The sequence below is a fragment of the Rattus norvegicus genome, chromosome 20, assembly GCF_021556685.1.
Source record: "Rattus norvegicus strain SHRSP/BbbUtx chromosome 20, alternate assembly SHRSP_T2T, whole genome shotgun sequence".
In the NCBI taxonomy this organism is placed as follows: domain Eukaryota; kingdom Metazoa; phylum Chordata; class Mammalia; order Rodentia; family Muridae; genus Rattus; species Rattus norvegicus.
Genome location: NC_141553.1, coordinates 39,438,158 through 39,448,467, shown reverse-complemented (window position 1 = coordinate 39,448,467; position 10,310 = coordinate 39,438,158). Strand labels below are relative to the sequence as shown.

At 48.0% G+C, this 10,310-nt stretch overlaps 1 protein-coding gene across 1 annotated transcript; it reads left to right on the top strand.

Annotated features, from left to right (window-relative positions):
- Nucleotides 1-9,628: 9,628 nt before the first annotated feature.
- On the top strand, nt 9,629-10,099 carry LOC147998676 (double homeobox protein 4C-like). Its single transcript, XM_087598765.1, has one exon. It carries the CDS (start codon nt 9,629-9,631, stop codon nt 10,097-10,099), a length of 471 nt encoding a protein of 156 aa, XP_087454891.1.
- The last annotated feature ends 211 nt before the right edge of the window (nt 10,100-10,310 follow it).

Below are 10,310 nucleotides of genomic sequence, written 5' to 3'. Positions count from 1 at the left end.
TCAAGAATGGATCCATTTGCATTCTTCTACCTGCAGACCTCCAGTTGAACCAGCTCCATTACTTGAAAATGCTATCTCTTTTCCACTAGATGGTTTTAGCTCGAAGATCAAGTGACCATAGGTGTGCGGATTCATTTCTGGGTCTACAATTTTATCCAATTGATCTTCCTGCCTGTCTCTGTACCGTTGCCATACCGGTTTTATCACTATTGCTCTGCAATAATGCTTGAGGTCAGGGATAGTGATTCCACCAGAAGTTCTTTTATTTTTGAGGATAGTTTTCACTCTCCTGGCTTTTGTGTTATTCCATATGAATTTGCAAATTGCTCTCACGCCATGAAGAATTGGAATTTTGATGGAGATTGCAACGAATCTGTAGTTTGCTTTTGGCACAATGGCCTGAAGTTCTCTTTTTTGTATGGTCTGGTACAAGCTGAATTGTGACTTTATAGGAGGAATTTGGTAGTGTTTCTTCTGTTTCTACTTTGTGAAAAACTTTGGACACTATTAGTACTAGGTCTTCTACGAAGGTCTAATATAATTCTTCACTAAACTGATCTGTTACTGTGCTTTTGTTGTTTGGGAGACTTTTAAGAACAGCTTCTATTTCTTTAGGAGTTATGCGGCTGTTTAGATGGTTTATCTGATCCTGATTTAACTTGGAAATCTGGTATCTGTCTAGAAAATTGTCCATTTCTTCCAGATTTTCCAGTTTTGCTGAATATAGGCTTTTGCACTAATTTCCTCAGAATCTGTTGGTATGTCTCCCTTTTCATTTCTAATTTCTCTAGTTTAGATACTCTATGCCCTCTGGTTAGACGGGCTAAGGGTTTACCTATCTTGTTGATTTTCTCAAAGAACCAGTTCCTGGTTTTGTTAATCAACAAAGAACTTTGTATAGATCTTTTTGTTTCTACTTGGTTGAATTCACCATGAGTTTGATTACATCCTGCGATCTACTCCTCTTGGATGTATTTGCATCTTTTGTTCTAGAGCTTATAGGTATGCTGTTAAGATAGTAGTGTATGTTCTCTCTGGTTTCTTTTTCGAAGCACTCAGAACTATGAGTTTTCCACTTAGCACTGCTTTCATTGTGTCCCATAAGATTGGTTATGTTGTGCCTTCATTTTCATTACATTCTAAAAAGCCTTTAATTTCTTTCTTTATTTCTTCCTTGACCACGTTAGCATTGAGTAAAGAGTTGTTCAACTTCCATGTGTATGTGTGCTCTCTGTGATTTTTGCTGTTATTGAAGTCTATGGTGATCTGATAGGATGCATGGGATTATTTCCATCTTCTTGTATCTGTTGAAGCCAGTTTTATGACTGAGTATATGGCCAGTTTTGGAGAAGGAAACATGAGGTACTGAAAAGAAGGTATATTCTTTTGTTTTAAGATGAAATGTTCTATAAGAATCTATTAAGGCCATTTGGTTCATAACTGTGGTTAGTTGTACTGTGTCTCTGTTTAGTTTCTGTTTCTATGATCTGTCTATTGACGAGAATTGGGTGATGAAGATTGACAGGAAATGCATGAATATGCATTCCTGAAACTCTACATGAACTATTGTGGTTTTCCGCCTATGTGCCTGTGTAAAAGACTTTCTTTCTGCGTGTGATATTCTCTTCTCTCGGTTCAATAGAGTTCTACTGCTCCCAACTACCACCTAGCCCTACAAGCTGGAACGAAGTGCCATGACTTGCATGACCCCTGGAAGTGATGTCCTTGGGTCTCAGGACTAGTGGTTGGGATCTTCAGCTGGGTGTCTTCTCTTTCCAACCTGTGTGGATCCAGATGGGATGAGATCAGTACGGATTCCACTTGGCTGGGTATACCACCTAAGGCACAGTCCACTCTGCCTTCCTCTTCTGAAGCCGGCTTACCACCTCCACGATTTCCTGAATACTCTGCCCAAAGCCAGGAAGGACCTATGGTGCTCCGTCCTTGGACCATCTGTCTGCTGGATGCTTGAATCCTAGGACATTTTTTGTGCTTCCTTGTTCTGTGTACAGATTGGCATGCAAGGGACTGCGAGACTTTGGGAGAGAGTTTGCTGAGTCTGATAGGTTTCTTGAGGTCTTGTTCCGGGTCTCCTATTCTCAGGTGGGAGGCGTTGCAGGAGTAGAGGTTCGTGGCATGACCTTGATTCAAGGATCTGGAGGACGACTATAGCCGACAGCTCCTTACGAGTGGGCAGAGCTCCGGGAGCAGAGGCAGAGGTATTTAAGGGCAGGGGTCCCAGCCCTACGGCTGGCATTTGCTGAAGCTTGCGCTTGCTCTGGAGCGGTCCTGACTATATTCTCCAGCATGAGGACTCCTGGCATCGAATCCTTAGGAGCATGGAAGCTGGAAGCAATGTGGATAGCAGCTGTGTGCTGCGGGAATTCCGACGCAGGAAGACCGTTTGGCAGGCCTGGCAAAAGAAGGCCCTGCTAACAGCTTTCAGCAAGAACCAATACCCGAGCTTCTGGGACAGGCAGGAACTGGCCAGGCAAATACAGCTCCCTGCGTCCCGCATCCGAGTGTGGTTTCAGAACCAAAGAAGTCGCACTGGAGAGGTGAGGCACGGCCCAAAGCGGTCCAGCAGAGGCTCCATTCCGCTAGCCTCCCAACAGCTGGAGGAAGTGTTTGGCTCCAGGTCACAGGGTAGCAGCATGCCCTCGGACAGCAGAAGGCCTCGCACTCGACTCAACTTGCAACAGCTCAGGATTCTAGTGCAAGCCTTTGAGAGGAACCCGTTGCCAGGCTTTGCTACCAGGGAGCAGCAGGGCCAGAGGACAGGTTTGTCTGAGGACACGATCCACATATGGTTTCAGAACAGAAGATCGAGGCAAGCCCTCGCTCCGGATCAAGATGTGCCTCCTTCACAAGTGGAGATTGTGGCAACTGGAGGACTCAGTGGCAGGGATGAGGCAGTACAGGACAACCTGTTAACGATGGCTACTGCAGGAGGTGTGGGCATGGAGAACTCGAGCTCCAGCGACCAGCCCCACATCCACAAAAAGTCTCAGCATCCCCAAGTGGCACTGCCCGAAGGACGAGGCCAATCACAGACAGCCACTCAAGCATACGAGCCAGGATCTCTGGAACTCCTCCTTGATAAACTGCTGGAAGAAGACCAAGTGGAGGGTGACAGGCCATTCCCTGTGGATCTGGATGGAAATTCTCGTGGCAAGGAGCACGTGGGTGTCCAGGAAACCATCTTGCAACTGGCTGCCACGGACTGTGTTTCCAAGGAATCCTCGAGTTATAGCGACCCAACCAATTTCTCCAGAGAGTCTCAGCTACCACAATGGGCACAGCCTGAAGGACAAGGCCAAGAACAGGCTCTCACTCAGGGATGCAACACGGGACCTCTTGAACTCTTCCTGGATCAACTGCTGATGGAAGTTCGAGTGGAGACGCACTCCCCAGGCCCTGTACATCTGTAAGGTGGAGGGCAGCAAATGGATGCAACACCTGAGCTGCCTCTCTCTCAAGAAGAATATGAGGCTCTGCTGGATATTCTCTGAGTCCCAGACTTGAAGCTCATATCCAGAAGACACCCGCAATCTACATGAGAATGTAGACAGCCCAAAAAGTATATGCATCAAAACCCCTATTACAGTGGCTGCTTTCGATGGAAGGCATCTTGCTTATTAGAAGGAGGAAATGCACGTGGGTTTTCCATGTGGAGTGCCTTAGTGAGGGTCCTGAGACGAGGAAATGAGCTCTGAGAATGGGACTCTACTGAAGGGGCAGAGGGCAAGATCACCAGGGACTCCTAAAACAACAAGGAGGCCTAATGAAAAGCCCAACTGACAGAACACACCATTGGACTGGCTCCATCAGACTCTAGGAAATCTCATGGGTCACCAGGTATAGGCTACACATCTCAGGACACTAAACCAGGAAGGAGTTATGAAGACTTCTAACTTGGGACTAAGAACTGCTGCTCTTCTTACCAATGCCTTATGCTTAGCTGTGAGATGACTAACAAACTACCCATTCTATATGTACTCCTAGCACATTTGTTTAGTTTACTTTTGTTTTACTTTTTCTTGCTTTGTTCTACTTCCCATTGCGTTCAATAAAGATTTGCATTGTTTGTTTGTTTGTTTGCTTGCTTCCTTGCTTGTGTGTTTGTAAAGGTGGTTGAATTGGCTGTTTGGTTTAGGCATGAGCTTTCCCATTCAAAGGGTGGTAAGACTTTGGAAGGCAGTGAGGCGGCATGAGAGGTCTGAAAGTGAAATAACAAGGAAAGCTGATCAGTGTTCAATGCAGACATGGCAGTGTTTTTAAAGCAAAAAGCAGGGAAAATGTCAACTTAAAGAAGAATGTGTGTAAGGCCACAAAACTGTAAATAAACATCATCCTGGAAATGGAGTGCAACCAAAATATCGTAAACAATTCATTCCAGGATTGACACTGATTCAATCAGACAAGCCGAATACCTTCCTCCTCCCACAGTGAGGTAATTCCCACAGTCTCCCCTATCCGTCTTTTAACCTTGAGTTTCCCAAGCCTAGCACGGCCCTGCATTCCCTAATGTGAGGTTCCTCTGAAGCCACCTGAAGACTGCAATTGCCTAGACGTAGGCAGTTGGCCTTGGGTGCATGCAGCCACATTTCCTCAAGGAGCATAGAGCTTATACAGTTCTTTCAGCACAGGTTTTGGGTCTTTTGTTCCACATTCACAGGTCAGACTTGCTGGCCAGGTTTTTGTGTATGCTTGTGTGTGTGTATGTGTGTGTGTGTGTGTGTGTGTGTGTGTGTATGTGTGTGTATTATTTGTATTTGTGTCATATGTGTGATGTGTGTTTGCATGTGCGTCTGTGAGTGTCTGTGTGTGTGTGCTTGTGTTGTGTGTGTTATTTGTATTTGTGTTATATGTGTGGTTTGTGTTTGCATGTGAGTGTGTGAGTGTCTGTGTGTGTGTGCTTGTGTTGTGTGTGTGTTATTTGTATTTGTGTTATTTGTGTGTGTATGTGTGTGTGTTTGTGTGTGCGTGTGTGTGTGTTTTGTTGTGTGTGTGTGCTATTTCTATTTGTGTTATTTGTATGTGTATGTGTAAGTGTTTGCGTGTGTGTGTGTGTGTGTGTGAGTGTGTGTGAGTGTGTGTGTGTGTTTGCGCCTGTATTTGCATGGAACATGTTAATGGTGAGAATTCCTGAAAATCTGGCCCAACTCTTCTGACAGGAAATGCATGAATGCGCATTCCCGAATCTCTACCTGAACTATTGTGGGTTTTGGCCTATTTGCCTGTGTAAAAGACTTTCTGTCTGCATGGGCTATTCTCTTCTCTCGGTTTACTAGAGTTCTGTTGCTCCCAACTACCACCTAGCCCTACAAGGATGAAAGAAGTGCCATGACTTGCATGACTCCTGGAAGTGATGTCCTTGGGTCTCAGGACAAGTGGTTGGGATCCTCAGTTGGGGGGTCTTCTCTTTCCAACCTGTGTGGATCCAGATGGGATGAGATCAGCACGGATTCCACTTGGCTAGTGATACCACCTAAGGCACACTCCACTCTGCCTTCCTCTTCTGAAGCCTGCTTACTACCTCCACGATTTCCTGGATACTCTGTCCAAAGCCAGGAAGGACCTATGGTGCTCCCTCCTTGGACGATCTGTCTGCTGGATGGTTGATTCCTCGGAAATTTTTTGTGCTTCCTTGTTCTGTGTCCAGAATGGCATGCAAGGGACTGGAAGACTTTGGGAGATACTTTGCTGAGTCTGATAGGTTTCTTGAGGTCTTGTTCCGGGTCTCCTGTTCTCAGATGGGAGGCATGGCAGGTGTAAAGCGTCGTGGCATGACCTTGATTCAAGGGTCTGCAGTAGCCCACCGCTCCTTTCGAGTGGGCAGAGCTCTGGGAGCAGAGGCAGAGGTATTTAAGGGCAGGTGTCCCAGCCCTACGGCTGCCATTTGATGAAGCTTGCGCTTGCTCTGGAGGGGTCCTGACTATATTCTCCAGCTTGAGGACTCCTGGCATCGAATCCTTAGGAGCATGGAAGCTGGAAGCAATGTGGATAGCAGCTGTGTGCTGCGGGAATCCCGGCGCAGGAAGACGGTTTGGCAGGCCTGGCAAAAGAAGGCCCTGCTAACAGCTTTCAGCAAGAACCAATACCCGAGCTTCTGGGACAGGCAGGAACTGGCCAGGCAAATACAGCTCCCTGCGTCCCACATCCGAGTGTGGTTTCAGAACCAAAGAAGTCGCACTGGAGAGGTGAGGCACGACCCAAAGCGGTCCAGTACAGGCTCCATTCCGCTAGCCTCCCAACATCTCGAGGAAGGGTTTGGCTCCAGGTCACAAGGTAGCAGCATGCCCTCGGACAGCAGAAGGCCTCGCACTCGACTCACCTTGCAACAGTGCAGGATCTTAGTGCAAGCCTTTGAGAGGAACCCGTTGCCAGGCTTTGCTACCAGGGAGCAGCTGGGCCAGAGGACAGGTTTGTCTGAGGACATGATCCACATATGGTTTCAGAACAGAAGAGCGCGGCAAGCCCGCCCTCCAGATCAAGATGTGCCTGCTTCACGAGAGCAGGATGTGGCAACTGGAGGTCTCAGTGGCAGGGATGAGGCAGCACTGGACAACCTGTTACCGATGGCTGCTGCAGGAGGTGTTGGCATGGAGAACTCGAGCTCCAGCGACCAGCCCCACTTCCACGAAGAGTCCCAGCATCCCCAAGTGGCACTGCCCGAAGGACGAGGCCAATCACAGACAGCGACTCAAGCATACGAGGCAGGACCTCTGGAACTCCTCCTTGATAAACTGCTGGAAGAAGACCAAGTGGAGGGTGACATGCCATTCCCTGTGGATCTGGATGGAAATTCTGGTGGCAGGGAGCACGAGGGTGTCCAAAAAACCATCTTGCAACTGGCTGCCACCGACTGTGTTTCCAAGGAATCACGAGTTATAGCGGCCCAACCAATTTCTTCAGAGAGCCTCAGCTACCACAATGGGCACAGCCTGAAGGACAATGCCAAGAACAGGCTCTCACTCAGGGATGCAATACGGGCCCCCTGGAACTCTTCCTGGATCAACTGCTGATGGAATTTCGAGTGGAGACGCACTCCCCAGGTCCTGTACATCTGGAAGGTGCAGGGCAGCAAATGGATGCAACACCTGAGCTGCCCCTCTCTCAAGAAGAATATGAGGCTCTGCTGGATATTCTCTGAGTCACAGCCTGGAAGCTCCTATCTAGAATACACCTGCAATCCACACTTGAGAATGTAGACAGCCCAAAAAGTATATGCATCAAAACCCCTATTACAGTGGCTGATTTCGATGCAAAGCATCTTGCTTACTAGAAGGAGGAAATGCACGTGGGTTTTCCATGTGGAGTGCCTACCTGAGGGCCCTGAGTCGAGGAAATGGGCTCTCAGAATGGGATTCTGCTGAAGCGGCAGAGGGCAAGATCACCAGGGACTCCTAAAACAACAAGGAGGCCTAATGAAAAGCACAACTGACAGAACACACCATTGGACTGGCTCCATCAGACTCCAGGAAATCTCATGGGTCACCAGGTATAGGCTACACATCTCAGGACACTAAACCAAGAAGGAGTTATGAAGACATCTTCCTTGGGACTAAGAACTGCTGCTCTTCTTACCAATGCCTTATGCTCAGCTGTGAGATGACTAACAAACCACCCATTCTACATGTACTCCTAGCACATTTGTTTAGTTTACTTTCGTTTTGTTTTGTCTTGCTCTGTTCTACTTCCCATTGTATTCAATAAAGATTTGCATTGTTTGTTTGTTTGTTTTTCTTGCTTGTGTTCTTGTGTGTTTCTATGGGTGTTTGAATAGGCTGTTTGGTTTAGGCATGAGCTTTCCAATTCAAAGGGTGGTAAGACTTGGGAAGGCAGTGAGGCGGGATGAGAGGTCTGAAAGGGAAATAACAAGGAAAGCTCATCAGCGTTCAATGCAGACATGGCAGTGTTAGCTAAAGCAAACAAGCGGGGAAAACGTCAACTTAAAGAAGAATGTATGTAAGGCCACAAATCTGTAAATAAACATCATCCTGGAAATGGAGTGCAACCAAAGTATCATGAACAATTCATTCCAGGATTGACACTGATTCAATCAGACAAGCCGAATACCTTCCTCCTCCCACAGTGAGGTGTTTCCCACACACTCCCGTTTCCGTCTTTTAACCTTAAGTTTCCCAAGCCTAGCACGGCCCTGCATTCCCTAATGTGAGGTCCCTCTGAACCCACCTGAAGACTCAAATTGCCTAGAGGTAGGCAGTTGGCCTTGGGTGCATGCAGCCACATTTCCTCAAGGAGTATAGGGCTTATACAGTTCTTTCAGCACAAGTTTTGGGTCTTTTGTTCCACATTCACAGGTCAGACTTGCTGGCCGGGTTTTTGTGTATGCTTGTGTGTGTGTATGTGTGTGTGTGTGTGAGTGTGTGTGTGTATGTGTGTGTTATTTGATTTGTGTTATATGTGTGGTGTGTGTTTGCATGTGCGTGTGTGAGTGTCTGTGTGTGTGTGCTTGTGTTGTGTGTGTTATTTGTATTTGTGTTATATGTGTGGTGTGTGTTTGCATGTGAGTGTGTGAGTGTCTGTGTGTGTGTGCTTGTGTTATGTGTGTATTATTTGTATTTGTGTTATTTGTGTGTGTGTATGTGTGTATGTTTGTGTGTGTCTGTGTGTGTGCTTTGTTGTGTGTGTGGTATTTCTATTTGTGTTATTTATATGGGTATGTGTGTGTGTTTGCGTGTGTGTGTGTTGTGTGTGTCTGTGTATCTGTGTGTGTTTGTGCCTGTTTTTGCATGGACCATGTTAATTGTGAGAATTCCAGAAAATCTGGCTCAACTGGTCTGATAGGAATTACATGAATACGCATTCCCGTATCTCTACATGAACTATTGTGGTTTTCGTCCTATTTGCCTGTGTAAAAGACTTTCTTTCTGCATGTGCTATTCTCTTCTCTCGGTTCAATATTGTTCTGTTGCTCCCAACTACCACCTAGCCCTACAAGCAGGAAGGAAGTGCCATGACTTGCATGACCCCTGGAAGTGATGTCCTTGGGTCTTAGAACATGTGGTTGGATCCTCAGTTGGGGGGTCTTCTCTTTCCAACCTGTGTGGATCCAGATGGGATGAGATCAGCACCGATTCAACTTGGCTAGTGATACCACCTAAGGCACACTCCACTCTGCCTTCCTCTTCTGAAGCCGGCTTACCACCTCCACGATTTCCTGGATACTCTGCCCAAAGCCAGGAAGGACCTATGTTGCTCGGGCCTTGGACGATCTGTCTGCTGGATGGTTGATTCCTAGGACATTTTTTGTGCTTCCTTGTTCTGTGTCCAGAATGGCATGCAAGGGACTGCGAGACTTTGGGAGATACTATGCTGAGTCTGATAGTAATCTTGAGGTCTTGTTCCGGGTCTCCCGTTCTCAGGTGGGAGGCGTGGCAGGTGTAGAGCTTCCTGGCATGACCTTGATTCAAGGGTCTGGAGTACGACTGAAGCCCACGGCTCCTTTCGAGTGGGCGGAGCTCCGGGAGCAGAGAGAGAGGTATTTAAGGGCAGGGGTCCCAGCCCTACGGCTGGCATTTGCTGAAGCTTGCGCTTGCTCTGGAGCGGTCCTGACTATATTCTCCAGCTTGAGGACTCCTGGCATCGAATCCTTAGGAGCATGGAAGCTGGAAGCAATGTGGATAGCAGCTGTGTGCTGCAGGAATCCCGGCGCAGGAAGACGGTTTGGCAGGCCTGGCAAAAGAAGGTCCTGCTATCAGCTTTCAGCAAGAACCAATACCCGAGCTTCTGGGACAGGCAGGAACTGGCCAGGGAAATACAGCTCCCTGCGTCCCGCATCCGAGTGTGGTTTCAGAACCGAAGAAGTCGCACTGGAGAGGTGAGGCACGGCCCAAAGCAGTCCAGCAGAGGCTCCATTCCGCTAGCCTCCCAACAGCTCGAGGAAGGGTTTGGCTCCAGGTCACAAGGAAGCAGCATGCCCTCGGACAGCAGAAGGCCTCGCACTCGACTCACCTTGCAACAGCGCAGTATTCTAGTGCAAGCCTTTGAGAGGAATCCATTGCCAGGCTTTGCTACCAGGGAGCAGCTGGGCCTGAGGACAGGTTTGTCTGAGGACACGATCCACATATGATTTCAGAACAGAAGAGCGCGGCAAGCCCGCGCTCCAGATCAAGATGTGCCTGCTTCACGAGTGCAGGATGTGGCAACTGGAGGTCTCAGTGGCAGGGATGAAGCAGCACAGGACAACCTGTTATCGATGGCTATCTCAGGAGGTGTGGGCATGGAGAACTCGAGCTCCAGCGACCAGCCCCACTTCCACAAAGAGTCCCAGCAACCCCAAG

Excerpts from the sequence above, each read along its gene's own strand:
- LOC147998676 (XM_087598765.1), top strand. The coding sequence starts at position 9,629 with ATGGAAGCTGGAAGCAATGTGGATAGCAGCTGTGTGCTGCAGGAATCC.